The 26915-nt window shown below is 40.8% G+C and overlaps 2 protein-coding genes across 7 annotated transcripts in view; both read left to right on the plus strand.

The window, feature by feature from the left end:
• cita (citron rho-interacting serine/threonine kinase a) overlaps nucleotides 1-18481 on the plus strand; it is a 42088-nt gene extending 23607 nt beyond the window's left edge. For 2 of the 6 annotated variants that reach the window (XM_085456156.1, XM_085456160.1), the window contains exons 22-49: nucleotides 39-213; nucleotides 1204-1401; nucleotides 1621-1674; nucleotides 4055-4252; nucleotides 5184-5377; nucleotides 5492-5627; nucleotides 5742-5846; nucleotides 5997-6137; nucleotides 6343-6450; nucleotides 6549-6741; nucleotides 6978-7133; nucleotides 8003-8026; nucleotides 8497-8634; nucleotides 9021-9201; nucleotides 9300-9391; nucleotides 9545-9649; nucleotides 9865-10034; nucleotides 12347-12427; nucleotides 12560-12695; nucleotides 12945-13084; nucleotides 13218-13310; nucleotides 13466-13574; nucleotides 13729-13857; nucleotides 14073-14153; nucleotides 14412-14490; nucleotides 14588-14767; nucleotides 15554-15941; nucleotides 16433-18481. In XM_085456156.1, coding sequence (XP_085312282.1) covers nucleotides 39-213; nucleotides 1204-1401; nucleotides 1621-1674; nucleotides 4055-4252; nucleotides 5184-5377; nucleotides 5492-5627; nucleotides 5742-5846; nucleotides 5997-6137; nucleotides 6343-6450; nucleotides 6549-6741; nucleotides 6978-7133; nucleotides 8003-8026; nucleotides 8497-8634; nucleotides 9021-9201; nucleotides 9300-9391; nucleotides 9545-9649; nucleotides 9865-10034; nucleotides 12347-12427; nucleotides 12560-12695; nucleotides 12945-13084; nucleotides 13218-13310; nucleotides 13466-13574; nucleotides 13729-13857; nucleotides 14073-14153; nucleotides 14412-14490; nucleotides 14588-14767; nucleotides 15554-15941; nucleotides 16433-16456 — 3808 coding nt within the window. In that variant the 3' untranslated portion in view covers nucleotides 16457-18481. Of the gene's footprint in view, nucleotides 1-38; nucleotides 214-1203; nucleotides 1402-1620; nucleotides 1675-4054; nucleotides 4253-5183; nucleotides 5378-5491; nucleotides 5628-5741; nucleotides 5847-5996; nucleotides 6138-6342; nucleotides 6451-6548; nucleotides 6742-6977; nucleotides 7134-8002; nucleotides 8027-8496; nucleotides 8635-9020; nucleotides 9202-9299; nucleotides 9392-9544; nucleotides 9650-9864; nucleotides 10035-10426; nucleotides 10472-12346; nucleotides 12428-12559; nucleotides 12696-12944; nucleotides 13085-13217; nucleotides 13311-13465; nucleotides 13575-13728; nucleotides 13858-14072; nucleotides 14154-14411; nucleotides 14491-14587; nucleotides 14768-15553; nucleotides 15942-16432 lie in introns of all 6 variants that reach the window. The other 4 variants (XM_085456158.1, XM_085456159.1, XM_085456154.1 and 1 more) reach the window with 3 other exon arrangements.
• Nucleotides 18482-20357: 1876 nt separating this feature from the next.
• On the plus strand, nucleotides 20358-22837 carry myl2a (myosin, light chain 2a, regulatory, cardiac, slow). The gene is made up of 7 exons (XM_085456175.1): nucleotides 20358-20400; nucleotides 20751-20843; nucleotides 21356-21431; nucleotides 21516-21620; nucleotides 21711-21789; nucleotides 22027-22075; nucleotides 22343-22837. The coding sequence occupies exons 1-7, from the start codon at nucleotides 20398-20400 to the stop codon at nucleotides 22445-22447; spliced, it is 510 nt and encodes a 169-aa protein (XP_085312301.1). The 5' UTR covers nucleotides 20358-20397; the 3' UTR covers nucleotides 22448-22837.
• The last annotated feature ends 4078 nt before the right edge of the window (nucleotides 22838-26915 follow it).

Here is a 26915-nt window from a genome sequence, read left to right on the forward strand (position 1 = left end):
CAGGAGATATAATTGGCATTTGTTTGTATTTTTGTCAGGAAAGCCCAGGAAGAAATGATCTCAGAGCTTCGACAGCAAAAGTTTTATTTGGAGTCTCAGGCAGGCAAGCTTGAGGCCCAAAATGCCAAACTAGAGGAACATCTGGAGAAGATGAGTCAACAGGAGCAAACCAAGAGAACCCGGCTGCTGGAGCTGGAGAGCAGGCTGCGGGAGGTGAGGCAACAGGAGGCCGAGAGACAGTACAAAATCTGTTCAAGCTCAAGATTAACTAATTCACTTTAGCCGACACACAGTGTAGCCTTACTATCCACAAAAGGGATTAGGGCAGCTGATCAGCAAGCGAGCTCAGATGCTTTTCAGATAAACGGCTAATTAAAAACAGATCTGTAATGGCACTCTTTACAAAATTGCAGTTCTCTTCCTGTATTATCTCTGGAGCAGTGCTGTTTATTAGCTAACAACTGATAAAATCCTAAACCATAAGAAAATGTAGCAGGACCAGAAGTTCTGGCATGGACAGTCAACATTTTACCCTCAAACTGGATGACTGATAATTGCTTGCAAGCATTAAACTCAAGTTATACTCGTATGTATGTAATGTTTTCAGTCACTGAGAAGCGCACCCCTCAATTTCATGATGTCTTTATGAACCCATTGCAAATCTGCTCAATAAAAAGAAGTCCCGGCTTAATTTTGAGGAACACAATGCCCCCTTTCTTCTGAACGCTCTCACCCCCCAGTGTGCTTGTCTGTCGACGCTCCTGGTCGACAGCCTGCTGACTGGATGTCATATTCTACCTCCACACGGTCTTCGCTACTGAGACATGATACACAGATTGGCACTAATTGCTGGCCTCTCTGCACCCTCGCTTAAACACATACACACTGTCCTCACACACACAAATATGTACTTCAGTTGTGATCGGCCGTTCCATCTGTCAAACACTTATGAAACAGCTAAATGAACCCTTGTGTATTTTTCAGCAGACTGAATTTCTGTATTTGCCAGTAAGAAGTGCAGAGCCTGAGATTAACTAAAAGTGCATATTCATTCCAGCAGTCTTTCATTAGTAGCACTCTGCTTTCCTAACAATGTGATTAAGGTTAAAGTTATGCTGAAAATGATATTCAAATACAAAGTGTTAAAGGTTCGATTTGTTCAATATCAACGCAGTATTCACACTAACCCTCTCTGTGTTGTAGATGGGCCTAGAACATGAAGAGGAGAAACTGGAGATTAAGAGGCAGGTGTCAGAGTTGACCCTGTCCCTCCAGGAGCGTGAGTCCCAAATCAGCAGCCTACAGGCTGCACGTCTTGCATTAGAGAGTCAGCTGCAGCAAGCTAAGACTGAGCTGGAAGAGACAACTGCTGAGGCTGAGGAGGAGATCACGGCCCTCAGGGTAAGACGAGCAAGAGGAAGCACACATGTATGCAATCACAGTCACCCAAAGTAATGGTGGTATTCACCATTTCCTATATATGGATATAAGCCTGTATTATTAATACAATAATAACTTTTTTTTTATAGTGCTGTTAGTATGAATGGCATTCTTTACGATTACACATTATGCATACTCAGATTTGCTTGTATTTTTTCTTTTCATTTGCTCTTCTTCCAGAACCACAGAGACGATATTCAGCGGAAGTTTGATGCCTTAAGAGACAGTTGTTCAGTAAGTGATTCCACAGCCTTTTGTCTGTACTTTCAGCAGCAGGAGATAAAATTCTTCAAAGGTTTCACAAGACCCTTGAATATATAGTGATTCATGTGTAGCTGCAAAAGATTGTTCTAATGTAACAATGTAGTCTACTGAATCAATCTTTGGCAGCAAAATGCAGCTTGCTGTGCAGAGCACTCTGTTAGCATTTTACTGGTGAATTGTTTTTGTTTTATTTTTTATAAAAGGTGCCATTACAGTTGTCACAAAGACAAAAATATTTTTGATGCGCAGCTAACACATTACTTCAGTTACCTCTGAGTAGTGCTGAGACCACTTTAATTCAACTGTTAGGTAGCTTCCAATTTGTGCAGTTCTTTTTAAAAATGTACTGTAAATGTAAGATGAACATGTCCATCTATCGTCTTCAACAAATTATCTTATTTGTCATTAGTGGTGCAACGGATCATGGTTGATCCGTAATCCGAACCGATCCCTATCCACAGAAGAAAAGAGAGAGAGAGAAAAAAAAAAGTATGTGTATGGTGCGCGTGGTGGGTCTGACAAGCATAGTTATGGCCAGCGCTAGTGGTCCAAGTGGAGGAGCAGAGGAGTTTGCGGTATTTAAGCAGCCCTTTGCTGCCCAATCCGACCGGGCTAAAGCTATTACAAAAGCTATTGGGGTGTTTAGCTGCAGACGGGAGGCCGTATTCCGTTGTGCAAAGCAAGGGGTTTAAACTGATAAACGTGCTTGAGCCATGCTATGATATCCCGTTGCGCGTCCACTTTAGTGGCAAGATCGTTCCAAGCATGTATGAGCAGCAAAAGTTTAAAGTTATGGCTGAACTGTCCCAGGCACCTTCTGTTGCCCTAACTACTACAAATGGGTGGACCTCCAGGGCAACGGAAAGCTACGTGACCGTGACAGCTCATTATATCACAGCGGAGTGCGATAAGTAAATGTGTTACTTATTAGGCATCACATGTTAAATTTTTGTCTTTTTTCTTTTTTGCTGATCCGAAAATTGATCCGATCCGTGACTTAAAATCTCCTAACCGTGAGATTTTTGATCCATTGCACCACTATTTGTCATGGAGTTAAAATAGAAACAAATTCTTATTATGTTACATTTAAAGTGAAACAACAGTTTTGTGGTTCATATGTGCCAAAAACATGTTTCCTATTTCTCTGACTGGAAATGACTTGCTGTCACTGTACTCATTACACCTGTAAATTATACTCACTACAGCTGTGCTATTACAATCCCACTTCCAAAGAAGTTGTGATGATATAAATTAAAAACAGAATGCAAAGATTTGGAAATCTCATAAATTTTCTATTTTATTCCTAACAGAATATAGAAAACTTTAAATCTTTAAACTGTAACATTTTACTCTGTCATGAAATATTTGAGGGATGTTTTGAAACTAAATCAGTTAATTAAGTGGCAGCAGATTGGGTAGCAAGAGAAGCAGAGTTTTTCAGAAGATGGACAGAGATTCACCAATTTTCCAAAACTCGCACCTACAAATAATATAATATAAGAATCTTTAATTAGTATTGAACTATGAATATCTTGTCATCTATGGTGCATAATATCATCAAAATGTTCTGAGAATCTGGAGAAATTTCTGTGTGCAAGAGACAAGACTGAAGATAAAAATTCGATGCCTGTAATCTTTGTGCCATGAGGTAGCACTGCATTAGCAACAGATACAATTCCCTCCCAGAAATCTCTTCATGGACTCGGGAACATTTCTATAAATCACTGTCTATGATCACAGTTCACCGTGCCATCCACAAATGCAGGTTAAAGCTCTGTAACGCAAAGACGTCATATATGCACATGATCCAGAAACGCTGACGTCTTCTCTGGGCCAAAGTTCTTTTAAAATGCACTGAGGTTAAGTGGAAAGCTGTTCTGTGGTCAGATAAATCAAAATGTAAAATTCTTTTTGGGAAACATGGACTTCATGTCCTTTTGACTAAAGAGGAGAGGAACCATCTGGCTTGTTACCAGCGCTCAGTTCAAAAGGCTGCAGCTCTAATGGAATGAGAGTGCATCAGTGCTTGTAGAATTGGCACCATGCACATCTAGAAAGACACCTTCAGTACTGACAGGTGTATACAGGTTTTAGAAAATATATATGCTCCTATCCAGTCAATATCTTTTCCAGGGAAGGGCTTGCATATTTCAGCAAGACGATGCTAAACTGCATACTGCACATATTACAGAGTCGAGTTCTAAACTTCACCAATTGAAAACATTTTGAACATCATGAAATGAAAAAAATTGGAGTTAGAATTATTACAACACAGCCAGTTTTGTGCATAAAGCCTTAAAATGTGTTCTTGTTTGCACGTGTAAACCTTTACCTGTTTGTGCCTCCTCAGGTGATCACTGACCTAGAGGAACAGCTGACACAGCTTAGTCAGGAGAACGCCGAGTTGAATCGCCAGAACTTCTACCTGTCCAAACAGCTTGATGAGGCATCAGATGAGAGAGAGGATCGGCTGCAGCTCAGCCAGGAAGTGGACCGCCTGAGGAGGGAGGTGGCTGACCGTGAGATGCACCTCAACAACCAGAAACAGGTAACAAAAACTGTTTCCAGACAAATTGCTGGCTTCTCAGTGTGTTGAGTGTCATTCAGATGTAAATCATTTTCATGGTAATGTGCCTTGCTTCAGTGAGACATTGCCACAACACTTATTGAATGAGCCTGTTTTATGAACTTACAGGTGAGATTTGACAGTGACACATACCAAGTAACACTTAATATATTAGATCAGAGTTTTCTGCACAAGGCAATTCTATTTTTCTACTTGTTTTAATAACTAGAGGGGTTATATACTAGTATTTATGGGAACACTTCCATAAACATTACAACGCAGCACTGGTAAACAGATCAGACAATATTAAACTAGCTTATAAACTGTGCCTCTGTGTGGCTCAGCTGTTTGAACCGGTGCACACAGTGTAATTTGCTGTTCAATCTCGTCACCAGGTTTTATTAGAAGTAATTAATGAAGTTAGCACTTTTGCTACATGTCATGGATGGTTTTTGCTGCTGTCTAGTGCTGTATGGGGTGTTTAAGCTAAATGTCCTTCTGATAACTAAATGCATGCAGTCAGTGTCTTCTGTCAGCTTCGTGCCATTCACTTACGGTGCTGAGACCATCTCATACCAGCAGCTGAATAGGAAGGAGTGTATCTCTGAAACAGTCTAAACCTAAATTAAAAGATTAGATGCTTACCACAGGTTAGTAGATGGAGTAGAAAGATTCATTATTAATTGCTCAAATATTGCCAGCAGATTAAAAAAGCAACAATTTATAATCCTTTTTGAATTTAATTTACTTTTTTTAAAACACAATTTATTTGTATTTTTTGTCTGAAATATTCAAGGCCAGAGAACCTATTATGATGCATCATAGATCATTGAATAGAGACAACAATCACGTGGTATTGCCAAACGCTGAGAAAGATGTTCTCTTCAGTCTGTTATTTCATTTATGCTCTCAGAACATTGAGACACTGAAGACCACATGCAGCATGTTGGAGGAGCAGGTGGTGGAGCTGGAGTCCCTAAACGATGAGTTGCTGGAGAAGGAGAGGCAGTGGGAGGCTTGGAGAGCAGCTCTGGAAGATGAAAAAAGCCAAGCTGAGAGACGCTCCAGGGACATGCAAAGACTGCTGGACAATGAGAAGCAGAATAGGTGACATTCTTAAATTTATACTTGCGCTTATTACATAGAAAGTGGTCATTGTATGTCATTTCTATTTATAAATTAGTTTATTACAGTCATAACACTTTATTGTTGTGTTCAAAGGCTGCGTGCAGACCAGCGCAGCACTGAGTCTCGCCAGGCAGTAGAGCTGGCAGTCAAAGAGCATAAGGCTGAGATCTTGGCCTTACAACAGGCTTTGAAGGAGCAAAGACTAAAGGCTGAAAGTCTATCTGATACTGTGAGTCTGTTATCCATGAACTAACTTTAACCCCAGCTTCAATCTTTCAAAAATATGGTTTGACTTGTAGCTGGGATGAATTAGAGGTTAACAGGCACTCACATGTTCTCACAGCTCAATGATCTGGAGAAGAAACATGCCATGCTGGAGATGAATGCCCGTAGCTTACAGCAGAAGCTGGAGACTGAGAGAGAACTGAAACAAAGGCTGATGGAAGAGGTAGGAAGTGAAAGTCAATTAACCTGCATGATATTTCTACACATATATTTAAGAAACTTGGGTTTCTTGTTGTTACTTATTGTAACTATTGCTCTATTGCTGCTGTTAGCAAACTGTACCAAAAAGATTTGTGTGCTGGTGTTCATGCAGCAAGCAAAACTGCAGCAGCAGATGGACCTCCAGAAGAGCCACATTTTCCGTTTGACCCAGGGCCTGCAGGATGCTCTGGACCAAACCGACATGCTCAAGACAGAGAGGACCGATCTGGAGTACCAGCTGGAGAATATACAGGTGCTCAGTGCAAACCTCTGCAGTAAGATAAAATACTGTGGTCTCTGGGGAGGAGGAGTCCCAGCTGGATATTAAAATAGTGCCACTGATACCGGTGCATAAGAAGGATAAAGTAATCTTAAGTCATGCAATCCCAGTGGAAATTCTTCTCATAGCTGTCTTCAGAAGTATTTCCTTCTCTGAGCTTTTGTTTTCCTGCCTACAGGCGGTATATTCCCATGAGAAGGTGAAGATGGAGGGGACAATCTCCCAGCAGACTAAACTCATTGACTTCCTCCAGGCCAAAATGGACCAACCCACTAAAAAAAAGAAGGTGTGGGAAAATATTTACAAAATCTATGTACAAACCATGTTACATTAATAATCAGCTTCAAGGTAAAGCCAACTGAGTACTGTTTCCTCTCTGAGCAGGGTATATTTGGGCGGCGGCGGGAAGATGTAGGCACCACAACTAATGGGGCATTAGCTCCACAGGCCCAGCCAGCAGTTCCATTGCAGTACAGTGACATGAAACTAGCTTTGGAGAAGGAGCGCTCAAGGTGTGCAGAGCTGGAGGAGGCTCTGCAGAAGATGAGGATAGAGCTGCGGTCCCTCAGAGAAGAGGGTAAGGACGGAAATCTTGAGTGTTTTTAGTCTTTATAGTTTTTGTTTGTGTGGTGATTACTGAAGTGCCATGTAGCAAGACTAAAAATCTGTCAGAATAGTTTATGTAGACAACACTGGATTGTGATCATCCCAGAAAAGGACAAAAGTTCAAATAAATACATCTACCCTCTAGTAAGCCCTTCAGTCTTTGCAAACAGTGTTCTTATAATTCCTTTTCCTCCCAAACTCCCAAAGCGGCTCATTTCAAGGACCATGTAGCCCCTTCCACACCAGCCCAGGCTCGACATCAAATCCTCATGTCAGCCATTGTCAAATCCCCAGAACATCAGCCCAACCCCAGCAGCCTGCTTAACCCCTCCACCCGCTGCAAGGAGACATCTACACCTGAAGGTTAGTCATTCACACACAGACCATAAACAAATATACAGCTCATCTAAATGCAGCCAAATTTGAACCTCAGATTCCCAAATTGAGGCTGTACAGTTTTCTTACAGGAGCATTCCACCTTATGCTAATAAATGGACTCCCCAATCACTTGTCTTGTTTACGTTGTGTTTTGTTTTGTTTTTTAAATGTGTGACCAGTTTCACAAAGCAGGATTATGAAGTGAAATAAAGTTGGATAACTGTTCTCAGAACATGTTAAGACTAGAACTCGCTCCAAACAGGAACATGGGCTGACACAAAGCAACAAAAATCATTGTTTTAGGTTTCATTCACGACATTTATCCAGCTGACTTTGTAATCCTGCTCGTGTCTGTCTCACAAAGCAAAGCAACAGTGGATTGGGCAGGTATCATTGGTTTTAGTCCAGGGTTTCCACCATCACAAAGCAAAATTATATCTTTTTATGCTGTTGATCACCATGGAAACTGAACATTTGCTGAATACTCTGTCATAGCTGTGTAGCTTGCTCAATAGATCACATCCAAAGGTATAAAGAAACAGTCTCCTAATAAACTTCTTTAGGAAAAACCTGAAATAACTATATTTGTATTTTCCAAATTATTGATGAGTCCATTAATACAGTGATTTTTATGATACAGAAGGTGCTTAGGGAGTACTTAGGGAATGTTGCTATACCCTATTTTAGTCTGTATTTACAGACCGGCCTAAAACAATGATTTGCCCAAATCCATAAGAGTGGTTAAGTTGGACTTGCTTTGTGTTTCAAGCTCCTTACTGTCCATGTTCTTTTGGTTTCACTTAGCTATTGTTAGATTCCTCTCCTTTCTTTCTTTTTCCTGTTGCTCCTCACAGAAAAGAGGAGGGTCACGTTTGAAAGTAAGTTAGCAGCCACTACAGTGTCTCTTCACACATGTGCTCATCTGCTGCTCGTGGTAAATTGTGCACCCACATGCTCATTGCTGTATTATACATCTGTCTTCTTGTCCACTGGCTAACTGTAGCTTGACCAAAGGCTTTTTTAGGAGTCAAGTCCCCCCCCCCCCTCATTTCTGGAGTCATGATTTAGATAGCATATGGTAGGATAGGTACCTTTTCACCTGGAAACATTTTAATACATCCCATGCACACTGGCATGCACAATCTGATTCCAGTCAACTACTTTGGTACTTGAGCTTTCATTTATATGCAATATCTGCATTGAAGAAAATCATTATTTGGATTGCCTCATACTGCTTTAAAGAGCTGGATCTCATTTAACTGTTGCTGACTCTTAAGTAATTAAGACTGTAAGTGACTATGCCTATTTTCACTAACTCCTTACACTGCCTACTTGTACTGCTTTATAGAGTTTGGTCATCGTGTGAAAGAAAGAATGCATCACAACATCCCTCATCGTTTCACCGTGGGCCTCAACATGAGGGCTGCCAAGTGTGCCGTCTGCCTGGACACTGTGCATTTTGGACGGCAAGCTGCCACTTGTCTAGGTCTGTATCCTGTGCTGTAGCTGGGCAGACTGAATGTGAAAATATTTCAGAAGATACATTACTGGCCAGCTTTAACAAAAATACTGGAAATAGTTATTATAGCATCGCCATCACATGGTGGAATCAGTCTTGCCTTCCAAGTGTTGTGAGTCTTAGAAAATAAGTTGGATGTGTTCCCAAATCAGCATTTTAGAACAGTACCCTTCCATGTTTTATATGTACAGCTGTACAAATGAAATGTTGATAGATAGAATTTGGATATTTTTTTATGTGATGATCCCTACCATTCTGTATTCTTGCCTTCTTTATTGACAAGATTCAGCATGGTAAAGAACTTTTCACTAAATCCAATCAGATTTTTCATCCTTCTCTTTGTCTCATTGTAGAGTGCCACACTATTTGCCATCCCAAATGCTCGCCGTGTCTTCCGGCCACCTGTGGTCTGCCAGCTGAGTATGCCACTCACTTTTCAGAAGCCCTGTGCCGAGAAAAGGCAAACTCACCTGCACTGCAGGTTAAAGAAGCCAGTGGGCATGTTCGCTTGGAAGGATGGATGAAGCAGCCTAGGTAACTATTTAAGTCCTTACTGCCATCCTGAATGTATGCAGTATGTTATGTACACTGCATTGAATATAGTTTGCCTATTTGTATATTTACTCCTTTAGAAATGGCAAGCGTGGGCAACAAGGCTGGGAGAGGAAATATGTGGTTCTTGATGGAACCAAAGTGTCCATCTATGATACTGAGCCCAGAGAAGGTCAGTACTTCATTAAATTCTTTTTATTTATTTTATTATTTTTCAAGATGACTGATTCTGTCTTTGTTTTTGCTCATAATTCAACTGTATAGTGAATGTTACCATGTAGGTCAAATTGGAGAATCCTCTGTTTTTCTCTTCCCTTCTTTGTAGACTCTGTAAAGGCTGAGGAAGAGTTTGAGCTCTGTCTGCCTGATGGAGAGGTGACTGTCCATGGAGCTGTTGGAGCCTCTGAGCTCATCAACACTGCCAAGTCTGGTACTGGATCAATACTAGTTAATCCCAGTGTACTCAATCTGTTGTAGGATATTAAGTGTATCATCCTCTCTCCAAATTTTGATTTGGATTTACCTCTCCTGTCTAAAATGTTTAAACACAAAATACAGCAAAAATGTTGACGCTTCTGCTCAGCTGTGAAATTAAGCTGCTAGCAGAGGAACAAACTGATGCATTTTTTTTATGTCTGTGCGTAGACATCCCGTATGTGTTGAAGCTGGAATCGCATCCGCACACCACATGTTGGCCTGGCCAGTCCCTCTACTTCATGGCTCCTAGCTTTCCTGACAAACAGCGCTGGGTGGCAGTACTGGAGTCTGTTGTGGGTGGTAGTCGTGGATCTAGAGAGAAAGTGGATTCTGATGCTGTAAGTATCATGCCTGCATATTACATACCTATGAATGTCCTTGTGTCAGGCTTGATAGCGTTCATAATTTAGGCTTACTGTATTTGGGGTGTTGCAAAAAGCCATTGCCTCCTTTACACAGCACAAGCTTTGTTGTTAGGCCCATATGAATGAGCAAATTAATACAAAGCTGGTTGTGTCATTTTGTGTGAAAATTGGGTAAAATATTGAGTACCTCCATTAAACATCAGCCAGTGCCTTCACTTCTTCTTCTCCCCCTCCCTCTTCTTTCTCTCTCTGCATGTTCTCAACATCCACGTCTTGTGTTTATTTGTTGTCATTGTCTTTTTTCTTTATATAACTATACTGTGTGTGTATCTCCATTCAACTCGGTTGTGTGAATCATATTATAGGCAGGTGTTTCTAAAAGACAGAAGAACCTGTCCCCTCTGGTTCAGGTACAGTAAGTAGCTGCACGAATGCTTGAGCTTCAGTCGACCGATCGACTGAGCATGCAGTAGCTGTACATACATATGACACTGATGCACTATAAGTACAGTCCTTGAATCAGTTCCTGAATATGGTGTGTGTATTCACACAGAAACATATGTAGTGCATGGATGTGAATAGACTGCTGTGCACCATTTATTTGGTGTCCTATGCTATGTCATGCATGATTCTGCAAAGCCCATGCACTGCTTAAGCCCCCCTTCTCAGAAATATGACGTCACACAAACAGACCTTGAGCAATTTAACTTCAGTGTGCAGCTATAGGCTGTTGGCGCTTCTGTGTTTCTTGCAGTTTTAGAAGAAACTGAAGAAATATTTTCTTCCATGTTCTCTGCAAAATGACCCTTAAATTAAAAGTGAAGTAGGAAGTCAAATGGTTCCACAAGTGTATTTCAGTATTCTCAAAAAGTTGCATTGCTGTGTTTTTCAGTTGTATCACTTACTAAATATGGAAAGTTGAACATGCAGCTTGCGGCAGCTTGATTACATCGTATCCTTACTGTATGTACAGCATACAGTAAGGATAGTGCAGGGTGTAAAATGTAAATAAGACCAATGACAATGCTTTGCTTATCATTTAACCCCATATTTATTTAAATACTTCAAAGATAACATATGAAATGCATAATCTGTGAAATTTTCGTTGACTCTGTTATTGCTTTTGTGAACATATTTTTTTTTTTTAATTAATGCCAGCAGCTTTTCTCCCTTCTGTTCTTTAACCCATATGCAGCACCTTTTTTTCCTGTATCTAAAGGGATTTTTTTCCTCACCTGTTTTGCTTATTATTATTATTATTATTATTATTATCATCATTATTATCATTAATTCTTATGTTGAGCTGTTTTGGATTATTTAAATATTGTTGAGTGTGTGGGGTTTTCCTTCTTGCTAACAATCAACAACTATTTCAGACTTTTTTGCTGGCATCAAATTCAAAATACCCCCCCCCCACCCCCCCCCCCCCACCCCACCCCACACAGACAGCATTTCTGTTCCATACTTTGATATGTTATCTTTCTAATATTCTAAATTAGATGAAGGGTCTAAATGATTTCCAAATCATTCCATTCTCATTTATGTGTATTTTACACAGCCTCTCATCTGGTTTTAGAGACTGGCTGTAAGTTGTTGAACTGTATCAGCTTTTTCGAAAAGGCTATGTAACTGCAGATCCAACGCTAAGATAGTTGAGGAGTTTTCTTCCCACTAAACCATAAGAACATTACTGAGGTCAGGCACTAATGTTCAGTGATAAAGCCTCAAGGCCAACATTACTGGAAAAATGGCACTGTGATATTTGCTGAGCTTGTGCTTCATCATTGATTTTAATGTATAAAGTGGAAACAAAGAGCCACTCTCCACAGAACCCATTACAGTCATGAAATGTATAAACTTGGAGGGTTTTATTCTGACCATTTGTCAACAAAAGGCAGTGTGTCCTCAAATTAAAAATATCATTTATTAATGGTCAGACATAGCTCATTTGTGCTTGTCTGTTTTAAACAACATAAAATGTATTTCTTGCTCTGTAGTTGTTCTGTTGTTAGCATTGCAAGTGAGCTTCAGTCTCAACAGGAAAGACTTTGCAAGGCTCTCTCTTTCTCTCCCTGTCTTTCTCACTATCTTTTACTGTTAGCTCATTTAGACACCAAATTATGACACATCTTTAATGTTATGTTGCTGTGGTTATTTTGTGGCAGCTTTCCGGCTGGCATCCCTGCTGTGTTAGCTTGTCTTGCTAAAGCTCCCGATTTGCAGGAAGTCTTAATCCGCCTCCTTCCCCTGCTCCATTCTCTCCCTTTCTCTCTCTCTCTCCATAGAAACTTCTGGGCAATTCTCTGCTGAAGCTGGAGGGTGACGACCGTTTGGACATCAACTGCACTCTGCCTCTCACTGACCAGGTATAAAAACAAACATGTAAACAGAGTTAAAAACCTAATTGGTCAGCTTTCTAGTTAGACATCACCATGCTGGATGTTTCTTTCTTTCTTTTTGTTTTTTTAAAGCTCTGGTGATCTCGTCCTTTCTTGCAGATTGTCTTGGTTGGTTCTGAGGAGGGTTTGTATGCTCTGAATGTGATAAAGAACTCTTTGACTCACATCCCGGGCCTGACCTCAGTCTTCCAGATCCAGATCCTGAAGGAGCTTGATAAGCTGCTGATGATCACTGGTCAGTTAATGGAGGCCATTATATTGAAGTTATTTTATGATATTATCAGATTTATGTTTTCCTCGTACACTGTTTCAGCTGTAACATAATGCTTCTGGATAGTGTGCATTTATTGTAACACATTACATCACATTATGGTTATCTTTTAGAAGCCATAATGTGTGCTTTGAAGTAACAGCGAACGAAAGTGAAGTAAAGAGAAGATGATGCGCATCATCTCACACTTGGCATGTTTGATGTGTCATTCAGGGGAGGAGAGGGCACTGTGCCTGGTAGAGATCAAGAAGGTGAAACAGTCTTTGTCACAGTCCCATCTCCCAGCTCAGCCTGACCTCAACCCCTTCATCTTTGAGACAGTCAAAGGATGCCATCTCTTCTCCTCTGGAAAGGTGAGTCATGTTGTAACTTGCAGGGAGCAGAGTCCTTGTGGACTGTTATTGGGTCTGAGTTAAGGAGCTGAACATCACAGTAATGGCATCGTGTTGTGTGCTGCCTGATTGCAGAATTGTTCTTTCTTTACAGATTGATAATGGGCTCTGTATTTGTGCTGCAATGCCCAATAAGATTACAATCCTGCGGCATAATCAAGGCCTCAACAAGTTCTGCATCAGAAAGGTGAATGAGCATTAAAAGTGAACCGCTTACAGTGACGAGACCTTTATTGTGAACAATGGACTTTTTTTTTTCTAGGAAATATAGATGCTCTGTTTTTCTTCTAGAAATAATGAGTTTTAAAAAATAAAAAAAAAATTTTGTGTGTGTGTTTGCAGGAGATTGAGACATCAGAGCCTTGCAGCTGTATTCACTTCACTGGCTACAGTATCATTATCGGCACCAACAAGTTCTATGAGATTGAGATGAAGCAGTATGTACTGGAAGGTCTGTCAAATGCAGCATTATTGTTTCTTTAGTATTATTTCTTTACAACCAGATGGTGCTCCAACAAAGTCCACTCAAGGGTGTTTCTGTCTCTGTTGGGTTCCAACATTCACACCTGAACAAGCTGAATGATACTAATGATTTCTCTCTGCAGAGTTCTTGGATAAAAACGATGTGACGCTAGCGTCAGCTGTCTTCGCGGCTTCCTCCCACAGCTTCCCCATCTCTATCATCCAGGTCACCACGGCTCCACAGAAGGATGAATACCTGCTCTGTTTCCATGGTTAGACAGTTACTTCTGCTGGCAAACCCTCTCAGTTGAATGTGTATACACACCCCCAAACTAGTGGATAAACAAAGTTGTGGAACAGTTTGTCTTAGAATCTGTATTTGACAAGCGATCTCTAAGCATTTCTAAAGTCATTGTTTTCTTTTTTGGTTACATATTCTATGCTAAATTTAAATAACTCATTTTGTTTATGTATTTATTTTTTGCAGAGTTTGGTGTGTTTGTGGATGCATATGGCCGCAGAAGTAGAAGTGAGGACATCAAATGGAGCCGTCTGCCTCTCTCATTTGGTAAGTGTAAATCTGCATGTTTACTAGAAGCGTAGTTTCTTTGGGCACCGGGTGGAGCAGGTGACCATATCCTGCAATGCAGTGGCCTGGGTTTGAGTCTGACTCTGGGCCTTTTGCTGCACGTCTTCACTCTCTCCCTGCTTTCCTGTCTGGTCTTCACTGTTCTCTCAAATAAAGGCCAAAAAGCCCAAAAATAGTTTTCGTGATTTAAGGATTTTTAGGTTTTTTAAAATAACAAGTTGTATTTCTGTATTTCAGCCTATAGAGAGCCTTACCTATTTGTGACCTACTTCAACTCTCTGGACGTCATTGAGATTCAGGGACATGCGGCTCTTGGGTAAGATTGTTCTCAGCTTTTTTAAATTGTTTATCAAGTTCTTTTTATTTTCCAACTTCGAATTCTGCCATGGCTGATTTTTCTTCTCTTTTTCCAGTCCTCACTCATACGCACATCTGGATATCCCTAACCCACGCTACCTTGGCCCCGCCATTTCCTCTGGAGCCATATACCTGGCTTCATCCTATCAGAACAAACTTCGGGTCATTTGCTGCAAGGGCAACCTTGTCCAAAGCCAAGACGGTGGAGATCTGCAGCGTAATGGCTCTGGACGCAGGTAATGACACACAAATAGCATTAAATACCATCTGCCAGTCACCTTTATACATAGCATCCCAAATATTTGGAAACTGGTTTGTAGGTCAGAGATGTACATAGAGGGAGATTTCTAAGCACGCTCCATCCTTCTGTTCTGTGTACACTGGTGTTAATGAGTCACTGGGCCTAGCTGGCACTGAGGGGCACAGGTTGGCATCTATAGGTCGTAAGTTTGGCTTAAATGTTTGAACTAGTTAAAAAAAAAAAAAACAGGAGAGTAATGCCATCATTTTGTCTTTTGCAGGAAGAAGAGTTCATTTTTTATCTGTAGCAGATTTTAAAAAATGTTGCCGTCATCATTCTTTATTTTACCTAAATTACTTTTTAAAGTTCTGTGTCAAATGTAGAAAGGAAATTTTTGAATAAAGACTGACATCTTCCCTTTTATGACTGGTCTGTTACTCATCGTGACGCTTACTGACTGTGCTTTGCAAGTCAAAGCTTTGTTCTACAGTAATTGTTGTCAGTGACAGAATCCACTCTTATTTAGGAAACCAAATTGAATTTATATGATCAGTCTGTTCTGATTACAAATAGCAGTGCTGTGTATTTATATATTAGCTTATTAAATCAGCTTAATTGCAAGTCCATCAATCTCACCAAATCTGCTGAGTGACCAGAGTCCCACAGTGCCAAACTAAGTCCAAGAACTGAGACAAATAAAAACATTGCCCAACATTTGCCCAATGCTCCTTTTTTCCCTTTTTTTCTTCTTCTTTATTTTAACCTTGGTTCCTCCCGACAGTCCCAACAAGCGTGGTCCTCCTTCCTACAATGAGCACATCTCTAAAAGGCTGGCAGCCAATCCTCTGGTCCATGGAGACCCAGGCACACCACACCGTTACAGAGAGGCTCGCACAGAGTTTCGGCGGGACAAGTCCCCAAGCCGTCCACTGGAGAGAGAGAAGTCTCCTGGCAGAATGCTGGAAAGCCGGATAGTGGGCTCGCCTGGTCGAGCCATGGCAGACCCCCGGTTGGAGCGATCACCAGGCAGGGCCATGGCCGACCCTCGCATGGACCGCTCCCCTGGCAGGATGATGGATGTTCGTAGGGAGAGATCCCCTGGACGTTTTGAAGAGCGTCAAAGGCTTCATACTGGCTCCGGACGCACACCCATAAACTCTGTTAACAAGGTTTGTCAAGAAATTCTGCATTACATTAACTTAATGTGTAACTGTTAGCAATTAGCTGAATATTTTTGTGTTTTATTGACATACATTGGAAACTGTTGGAGTATGGTAAAAGGTTCAGTACAAAACTTCGGCGTTTCCATCCAGGCGGTTGATTCAGTGGTTCGTGATGCACTTATGCTGCTTTTATGACAGTAGTGGGTTGTGATATCTTGTTTTGAGTGAAATACTATGACTATAGGATGGACTGTTACAGACCTTTAAGGAGTATAAATTTCTCCCCAGACTTTATAGTCTTGCAGTGTTCATGTGGTCTTTTACATTTGTTTAGTTTTGGCTTATATTGTGAATTTTCATGACACTACAGGTGTACTTAACATGGAAAGACCAGCTTTCAAGGCTGTGGACCCTTAGTCTAACTCTTGTGTTAGTGTACATTTTGACTCAAAATCTGTGTATTAACCTGACTTCATGTTGTTGGTTTTACCCTACAGGTGTGGGATCAGTCATCTGTTTGAAGGACAAAAGACCCTCGTGTCCGCTGTGGAAGAAGAAGTTCATGTTTGAAAAGAGAGAAGATGTAGCGGAGAACCAGTGAGAATGTTACCAACTCATGATGAAACACTGCCACACATCTGTTTTGCCCGATATCCAAAGTGAAAAACCCATGGAGGAAAACAACTGTAGCTGTCAGAACGTAGCGAGCACCAGATAAATAAAGAGATGTCATTAGTATCAGGTTATAGTTTTAAATAAAGGTCAACAAAATGCCATATTAACCACCTGAGCAGGGTTTTTTGCGATGCATTGGAGCATGTGTTCTCTACTCCGAGTAGGGATTAGTAATTATATATAATTTCTTCTTCCACAAAGAAAATCTGAGATGAGTTCTCAAGTTAAGACTACTGGGTTTGGCTTGCTTCATTTAACTCTAGCAGCATTAACTACAATGGATAAGCACAGCCATAGCAAGTGATGCCTATATATTTAGTCATTTTATTCAAAATGCCATTAACACATGTGGCTCATTTCCACATGTGCTGTCTACAGCAGCTACAGATCAGGGCAAATGTGTAGCAGATCACCTGTTGTGACACTGAGTATCACTTCTGGCTCCAGCCCTGTGCTCACATGTTAACACACAATCGTTATTGGCTAATTACAATCATTTTCAGCTCGGTCCTTGGTCAGTAATGCTGACCGGACTCGGCTGAAGCATGAATAAACTGAATCAAAATTAATTAATATATAATCCCTCCCAAAAAATACACTCTGTAGAACCACACACTAAAACTGCACTACCCACAATCCCCAGCAGCAATGGAGCAGGACCTTTCTAAATCTTCAGAACGCTATCTGACTGTAAATAGACGAGACATAATTTTATATATATTAAGAAGGAATTTCAAGGCTGGATAAGCCGTGTCTATTTTTGTTAAAGGAAAAAAAAAAAGTGACAGTGTGTCCTCTTGAATGTCCGATGAGTATTCTTTTAATGTCCAAACGTTCTTTATCAAGTGAGTGATTGTATCTCAAACAAACTTGTGTATGCACTTCCATCTGTCAAAGGCAAAACCTCAGTGCTGACCTAAACGACGGGAGGGAAAAAAGATCATGTTTGAAGCTTAAAACATAGTACTTGAGCATTTCTTTTTGTACAATGTCCCCTGCTGTTGTATATAACCCAAAATTGTTTAAAGTGAAGATGAAGAAAAAATCTTTTTGTTTTGTTTTTCTTTTCCCTGATCCGTTAATGGCATGGATATATATATATATCTCGAAAATGAAACGGGGTGTTGTCTTCTGCTTCTGCCTCATTTGGGTTATATTTTTAATCTACATTTTTAAAAACAAAGCACGTGAATAACACTTTCTATCTTTAAACTCTCATGTATTTGCACAGTAAATTCACACAACTATATTATATAACTTTTTTTTTTTCTTTCTTTAAGGAATTCTTGGCAAGTTAAAACATCCAGTCCAATCACAACAAATGCTAAAGTCCATCCACGCTCATTCGGTTCACGTGGCTAAGATGGATGCATTTCTGTACATCATGATCTGATGTATAGAAATAGAATATTTTGTGGATTTTAGCAGTATTTTTTGAATGTAAACAAACGAGATGCCAAACTTTAACTTGCCCAGTTTGCCTGTCAACAGTTAGGCGCTCACTAGGAGGATTTCTTCGCCTTTAAGTCCCCTATGATTATTTTTAAGATGGTTAAAATCTTCCTGAATGTATTTTAAAGCCAATACAGCCGATTCGTTGGTCTCAATGTTCAACAACAACAAAAACAAAGCACCAAATGCTTTAAATTGCACATGTCTTCTTCTCTCTATAGGACTCTGTACAAAAGGGTTATCCATCGTATTTGATTTTATTTTTAGATTCTTTTAAATTTGTATTCTCATTCACATGATCTTTAATCATAATGCTGTAACGCTGGATATGATATTGATGTCTGCTAACAAATGTTTAATTAGCGTTCCCTGTAGAGATTTTGTCACAGAGTATTAAATATTATAATCATTGCATTTCACTTCGATTGTGCCTCCTTCTGTTGTGCTTGTGTGTCTCTTTACAAAGACATTTAAACTTATCTCTGAGTGGATAAGCATCATAAAACAGTCACCTCTGAAGCATTTACCCTCTCTGTTTCAAGACGGCCAGTGACACGGCCATTTGTCCACATCCATTGTGTTGGAGAAGGTTTCGTCTATTTATAGGTGTCTGATCCCAGCGCTCAGCCTGCCATTCCAGTCACAGTAGCTGCAGCGGCTGCTTGATCTGAGAGGAACTGAAGAAGAAGCCTTTTTTTTTTTTTTTTTTTTTTTTTTTAACAATAGCATCTGCGTCCTGGGTTAACAATAACTCGTCTAATTGTGTCCTCTGCATGCACGCTGTACACGCTGCGAGACAACACAGACGGCATCTGCTGCTGGTTCGTCCATCGCAATTTATTTAGCAGTAAGACGATCGAGTGCGAGGAGGCTTTAAGTTTATTTAGACCACTCACCTCCCAACCTCGGCTCATTCAGCTCATTTTCACGCGCTGTCACTTTTCTTGACCTGGGAGCCCCGAGTGATGGGGGATGATTTGTTAATGGTGCTGAGAGACACATTGTAAGGACTTGTTCAGTGTCTCACGCAGTATGTCTCACCTAGAGCTGTTGACATCCATGAGCTTAGTACCGCAATCCCTGTGATGAATCTCAACAGTGTGAAGAAGACTGAAGATGCCACTTGATGCTCTGGCTTCTTTCAATTCCTATCTATCTATTAAATTAAGTTAACCATTTGTAGGGACCCAGAACCCACTAAACAACCTGAAAATCTGACATTTTGCCATAAATATCATCAATTTGAATTACATTGATAGAATAAATTAAGTGATTTAATGTAAGAGCAATGCTGTAATGCACTGCTTTGTCTGGCCAAGGTAAGCAGAGCCAAAGATATTATGTGAAGAAGCATGTTAGAAAGGTTGGCGCTAACACAGACCTGACAGGTCAGTAAATGACACATAATGAGCGGGTGCTTTTTCAGGCACTCTCATGCGTTTAATCAGATGGGGAACAAGAAATGATTGGCACACAGATCAGAGTTAGAAAGAGACAGTGAATTCAATCTGCAAATGCTTTGCTCTAATACACTGACGTAATCTTTCACAGATCAGGTTTTAGTTCTACATCTTTTGGGTATTTCAAATTCTCAAATTGATTTGTTTTATATTCATTCCCACTGGGTAAATACAGTTTATATTGTATATCTTAAGAAGTATGTTCTTATTTCTCTGCAGTACTTAAATACTTTTTGAATGTAAAGGCTCACAAGCCTGTCAGTGCTACTGCAAAAGAGGCGGGCAGAAGTTTATCGGTCACACAAACCTCTAATCATATCACTTATGCATTTTTGATTAACCTGTGGCTATCATAAAGATCGGTGTGTCACAGAGGTCGAGTTAGGTAGGCTAGTCCAATGTTCTCCTTTCATTTTGCTTTTATAAATAATGCTGTCTATGGAAAGACTATGGACCAACAGATTGACAGATCACACTCTTGCTTTTGTTTTTACTATACAGCACTCTCATTCACTTACAACAATTGCAGTCAGTAGTTCGTACAGACAAGACAATGCCCTGTGGATAGAGTCTTGTTTAAAGTGATTAAGTGCTTTCACCTTCAGTCTGCTCTTGATATTCTAGACCAGTTATTCCACTCTCTTTGTCGAATGCCAATCAGGACTCCACAGGGTGAGCGGCTATGTATGAGAGTGTGTGAGCATGCGATACTGTATATGCTGTATGAAGCATCATTTACCTGTCACTTCCTAAAGAGGGCATAGTTTATAAATATCATCCACTGGAGCGGAGGGCGGAGGGCTACAAAAGGCCACCCACAGCCTCCCTATTGTTCACTGGCATCATTGTTGGTCTGACCTCCCAGCTGCTCAGCCATGGTAAGTCTGTGTACTGTGTGTGTGTGTGTGTGTGTGTGTGTGTGCGTGTGCAGTGTTTGTTGGGAGGTGTGTCTTATGGCTTTGAGGATGCTGCAATTGTTTTGATGAGATAAGTAACAGTTTTTCACCTGCATATCATTTAAAAGCACAAATATTTAGCATTTTTGCGGGGGGGATGAAAAGATGACATAACTTTTATTTAATTGTTTGTCAGCAGCTGTTTTGCTGTTTAAACTGCTTTTTCTTACAAAGATGCTTAATCCTATTTATTCATCTCTTCTGACATGCAGTTTTATCTGAACAAACGTGTAGTTTCTGCTTCACCTGTCCTGTCTTTGTGCTAAAAAAAGGCCCCCAAGAAAGCCAAGAAGAGGGCAGCAGAGGGAGCCAACTCCAATGTGTTCTCCATGTTTGAGCAGGCCCAGATCCAGGAATTCAAAGAGGTGAATGCTGCTGAAACCACTTTCTATTTCACGGATTTCCGTTTGGCAGAGAACTGCCGAGAAATATCGCAACGGGTGAATTAATATGCGAGTCGGCTCACCAAGGTTCAGGCATTTCTGCATTAAAAAATAAACTGCACAACGCATTACACAGAAAGGTCTCCACTTTCTTTCTTTGTCTTTCTACTTGCATTGTTCATTGTGGCAGTATGCGCACCTGTCTGTTTGCCCACTTGCTGGCTTGACAGCAGTAAGGCTTGCGGTATGCTGGTATGAGGGACAGTGGTGCCCAGACATCCAGACTTTGTCATCAGTGATTAGGCTGCAGATGAACTGCAGGGCATGCCCAGGATGCCAGACTAAATCCAAGGGGAGGGGGGAGGGTAACGCGTTATAAATACTAAACAGTGTTCATATATAAAGATGGCCTACCAAAAATTTAAGAGAACCCAAAAAAATAAAACTGTTTGATGTGACTGGATGCTTTTTTTTTTCCTGTGCTCTGATCTCAGGCCTTCACCATCATGGACCAGAACAGAGACGGCTTCATCGACAAGAACGATCTGAGGGACACTTTTGCTGCTTTAGGTATGTGGACACCATTCAAAGAAACACTCAAAGTGTTCATCTTCGCTCATGCCGTGCGTTTACATTGACTCTTTGGTGCTGCAGGACGTCTGAATGTGAAACAAGAAGAGATCGACGACATGCTCAAAGAAGCTCCTGGCCCAATCAACTTCACCGTCTTCCTCACCATGTTCGGTGAGAAGCTGAAAGGTAAAAACTGGCCGGCCAGTAAAAACTACATCTAAGTCATGAACACAGCATTGATGCGAATGTATCTCAGTGCTGTTTTGATGTTCCCAGGTGCCGATCCGGAAGAGACCATCCTCAATGCTTTTAAAGTCTTTGACCCTGAGGGTAAAGGGGTCCTGAGGAAGGACTAGTAAGTGGCTTCTCACATTTGTCACGCGGCATCAGCTTGCATATGCAAATTTATTGCAAGTGAGCAAGCTGCCGCTCACAGTTTGACTCAGTCTGACTGCAGTCATTCATCCTCACACAGCTCAGCTCCACAATGATTACAAACCATTGTGACCTGTACAGTTCATTCACTTGTGAAAATAAGTCTCGTCATCTCTACAGCGTTTTTTTTCCCCCTACCTCTTTTTCTCCTCTCCAGCGTGACACAGATGCTAACGACACAAGCCGACAGATTCTCAGCTGAAGAGGTACATTGCAGTCCCCCAGCCCATGCTAATTATCATCATTATAACAGTTTTGTGAGTGTGGGTGAGTTGAATTGGAAAAAAAAAAAATACAAGGATGAACGTCATCATGACGACCACCTGCGTCCACGTCAGACACATTTTCATGCAAAAAAACAAAAACCCCTGAGTGAATCATCTTAAAACCCTTTTTATGCACACTGGGTTATGGGCTGTGTGGGGATAACATCTGATAAAAGTGGTGTTAATGTCTCCCTTTCTGTTGCTTAGATGGAGCAGATGTTTGCTGCCTTCCCCCCGGATGTGGCTGGAAACCTGGACTACAAAAACCTGGTTCACATCATTACTCATGGAGAGGAGAAGGACCAGGAGTGAACCTTCATTTAAATGCATTCGAGAAGTAGAAAGTCAGTTTGTGTACCCAGCTATGACTTGAAACTGACTCACTGCACATAAAGGAAATGTGGACTATTTACTCAGCTTTTATGACACCATTGCTTCTGTATTGTCCTCACTCGAGAGCAGGGGGAGGATCCTGACAAATAGTCTTTTTCCAGCCTGTAAAAATGGGAAGTTTACAGCATCAAACATCATCAAGTGTCGTGCTCTTTTTCTGCTTTATCCACAGCATATCCCCCACATTCACCTGAGACTGATTAAATTATTTTTCCTTATCATTTTCTATACTAATAACCACATGCCTGTTTTTACCATAGCCACTTGTTAGGTCTTTGCTTGACAGTCTAATAAAGATTTTTAAAGCTACGAGAGCTATGATTCTGCTGTTTTTGCTCAGATTATTGAATGCCAGTGTGGGGAAGATGGTACAGACTCGATAAAGCCTGATTTCCAGTGAATTGTCATTACCTATTCAAGGATCATACAATTACTGCCTGAACAGATGACTATACCAGATACTCCTTAAAATCCATGTTAGGTAGTGCATCTGAGTACTTAAGAATAGCGAGCATGTGCAGCTGGTGAGCCTGTAGAATCCAAAACATGCCTGCATCAGTGTCTGTGTGTGCGCAAAAAGTTGGGTGTGTGTTGGATGTGCATGGAAATGTTTGGCTACTGAAACAAAGGGCTTTACTAAGACAAAGCCCTGTTGTTATTTTAGTGTTGTGGTGATGTAAAGAGGGTAATGCTATACTGAGGAGTTGGGGGGGAGGTTGCTCACAAAAGGATGCCATCGAGTGATCCGCACCACCGTCGCCTTACCCGACTTGAGACCTTGGCAGGGTTAAGCAGGGGGTGTAAATCCTTGATTGTTCCAGTTGAAGTGTTAAGGGCAGGGAGGAGCCAGTTCTGACAGCATCAGGCAGGAGTACCGTGGATACTTCATACTGTGGATGAGACGAGACACGTGGGGAGTGGGGAGGGATGAGTGTTTGGATCGGCTTGGCTATTTCAGCTCCAGTTTTAACTGTCTGCAAGTGCAGCATGTGGTCAGTGAAGGGAAAACGTGCATTTCTCTTTCAATTTTTAGTTTTGTCTGGTAGAAATTACTACTGACAAAATCACTGTCACCTAAATTTGCAGATCCTACCTAGCTCTAAGACTGAGTGTTTGCTGCTCAGGTCCAGGGACAAATGAGAAACAAAGGTTACCAGGCTGCTGCTGAACATACTGAAGAGGCTGGAGTTTGAACAGCCAAGTGTATCCCTCATGACAGCATGGAGAGCAAGACAGAGCCAGAGAGACTGACAGTAGTTTTAGGACTGCCCAGAAAAATCACCCCATGTTACTGTGTTTAACATGTAAACTGGTGGGCAAAAGTCTTGAGCCATGCCTCATTTCTGTACATTTTCATAGAAAATAGGTGTAATGTTTTCTTACAATGTGTGCAAACAAATGGAAATACTCTATGAAAGTACTTTTTAAAAAAAGAGTTTGTACAATTTTACTGAGTTTGAAAGTGAATATTTAATGTGTTCAACTTTATTCTTCAACACGGCCTGAGTTCTCTTAGACAGGCTTTCTCGTCATTTCTTTAAGTAGTCTTCGGGAATAGTTCTCCGGGCTTCTAGAACGACATCCAAAGCTCTTCTTTGGAAGTTGGATGCCTTTTGTTCTCTTCACTGATAAGATGATGCCACACTGCTTCAAAAATGATGAGGTCTGGGCTCTGGGGGCCATGACTGATACTGTTTCATTGTGTGTGTTTTTTGTTTTTTGTTTTTTTCTTGGCCAGATATGCTTTTGCTGCATAGGCGGTGTGTTTGTGATCATTGTCATTGGAGTCAGAATACTTTTTTTAATCCACTGAGACAATGTTGTTAGAGATGCTCACTGAAAATATAAAGATGAAAGATAGAAAGCATAAAAAATATTTGGTCTTTGATCAATGGGTTTTGATCAGTAGCTGCTGATCAGTGGTCATGACAATTTGCATATTAATGATCAAGGAATTGACCTCAGTTCATTCAGTGGGCTGGTTTCAGGTATAAGGTTGGGGAAACCTGCAGTCAGCTGAGACTGAAGAAGTCACTTGAATGAGTGACGAAATATTCCTCCCATTGAAAATGTTACATCCAGATGAGCAGAATCAACCTTTTAGGGTTTACTTACCTGGATGATTGAGCATGCATCAAGACATAAAAAAGAAGTAAAACTACAGCACTTGGAGTGAAATCTGAAATTTAAAGGAAATATTCCAAAATGAAAACACTAGTATGTACCCTACAGACAAGATATAAATTTGAAAATAGTCCAGGTGTCATAACAAGGAGTTGTAAACTTTCATGGCCAAAGGTAGCGATGATTTCCCGTATCTCTTTTACTGAATGCGCTGCTGTAGCGATCCATCACAGGATGGAGAGGGTGTGAAGAGTTGTCCAATACTGACTTTAACGTGGGCAGCATCCTCTTTTCTGAAACCTTTGTCAGTTAATCGGGTTCCGCGCACACAGTGTCATTGGCCTTGCAGATCAGTTTGTTCAGTCTATTGATTGCTGCCTCCACACACTGCAGCATAGTGGATGGCACTGACTGGCCACCACAGACCCATAAAATATCCTGAGCATCGTCTGGCAGATGCAAAAGGACCTCAAGGCTTCAGTACTTTTTGTAGAGAGCTTTTAATGAACTTTTTGTCAGTGTGAACATTGAGGTGTTTTTAATACATATGGATGGAAGCAGGGGCCACTGTGTTCCTGTCCTCCTCATGCCCACAACCAGTTTCTTAGTCTTTGCCATGTTAGGCTGCAGATGGTTTTGCTCGTAGCCTGCAACAAAGCTGTCCACTACACCTTATTATTATTAGTAGTAGTAGTAGTTGTAGTATATTTTTAAAGACACACTGCACACTATGCTGAGATATGCAAAGTTTTCAGCTAATAGCTCTTTAAGAATCAAATTTTTGGCCAAAAATACTATTTCATGCCTGTTAAACTGTTTTTTTGGCATTTTTGGCCAAATTTGTAACAAATGATAACAAATCATTCAATGGCATTTGTTTCATTGCTAATTGTCTGTTATGTGTAGATACAACACTGGTTCATTCTTTGAGTTAGCTGTAGCTTTAAGCTTGAATGATTCACAGGTCACTTTTAGGTCGCTAACAAAATAACAATAATGTATACTAACAGTTCCTCTGAAAATGGTCAGGTACAAGGACTGGACTGGAAATAAGTGAAAAAGCAGCTAAAGTACAGAGAAAAACTTTGAAAGACCTTGGAAAGCCCAGAGTACTATTGATCAAGATCAACGGACTCAATAAACTGATCTGTAAGGCCAGTTACGTTGTGGGGATGGAGCTGTGCTCGCCCTAAGGTGGTGTGAGAGAGGTGGATGTTCATCAAGATAAGGTCAATGCTGGACCAAACCTCCCACCCACTCCATAACATGCTGGCCAGTCACAGGACCACATTCAGTGAGAGACTGAGATTATCCACATGCATCACTGAACGACACACAAAATCATTCCTGCCTGTGGTTATTCACTGTAAAACTCCCTCTCAAAGCACAAGTACACACTGCAACAGTTGCACACCCCTAGTTCATGCAATGGGCGTCCCGATTGCTTTCACCACTATGAAAACATTGTCATTCTGAATGACACACAGTATGATGCTAAAATATACATAATCAGGTTTTACAGGCCCGTTAACTCTGAACTCTCAGGTAACAAAAGCAAACCTTTGTCTTACATGAAGTAAGATTAAAAGAAGAAAAATAACAGCACGTTCACGTGACATAAAATCCATGAAAACCAGCCATCATCTCACTGCTGAACACACACAGTGTAATTCTGTAACTCCCTGCAGGAATATTAAAGGAAAGTTACACCAATCATTTATCAGGGGAAGCGTTTTAGTGTGTGCTGAGGGTGCAATTAACACTCTCTCACAGAGGTTTATATTGAGATTTAACACTGTGCCTAAATGGCATTTAGTCTATTTCCACCTCTGAGAAATAATGGATGGATTTTCTGTGAGAACTGTCGATTTGTGCTGAGTGCGTCTGCTCAAAGAAAGCTGACTTAAGCTGTGCAGATAATGACTGTGGTCTGAGTTATCTCCTCGTTTTCTAGTGTAAGGGTAAAATCTTTGTTAACGCACAAGAAAAAGTCTTCTCTCACGTGTTTTTCTTTTAAGATGGACTTTTCTTCAAAGTAACAGAACACAAACGTCACATGTGACAAGTTATCAGTTCGTTATTTATAAGAAATGTTTTCTTAAGCCCTCTAGCACTTTATCCTGAAATCAGGAACTCGTGTTTTCTGAAACTGGCTTTAAAAATAACCGTCAAGAGCTCAGTAGCAGTGCATGTAAATAGCAACATAGTATCCCTAATAACTACTAAAAACCTTCTGTCAGTCGTCTCCTTCTACATGCAAGCT

The sequence above is a fragment of the Copadichromis virginalis genome, linkage group LG5 (genome assembly GCF_057382275.1).
Source record: "Copadichromis virginalis isolate Kocher_CV1m ecotype Utaka linkage group LG5, C_Virginalis_male_GT1.1, whole genome shotgun sequence".
NCBI classification, from domain to species: Eukaryota; Metazoa; Chordata; class Actinopteri; order Cichliformes; family Cichlidae; genus Copadichromis; species Copadichromis virginalis.

What these genes read in the sequence shown, in the direction of transcription:
- myl2a (XM_085456175.1), top strand. An exon ending in GTTCGGTGAGAAGCTGAAAG is followed by an intron (nt 21,621 to 21,710) that starts GTAAAAACTGGC and finishes TGATGTTCCCAG; the next exon opens with GTGCCGATCCGGAAGAGACC. An exon ending in GGGGTCCTGAGGAAGGACTA is followed by an intron (nt 21,790 to 22,026) that starts GTAAGTGGCTTC and finishes TCTCCTCTCCAG; the next exon opens with CGTGACACAGATGCTAACGA.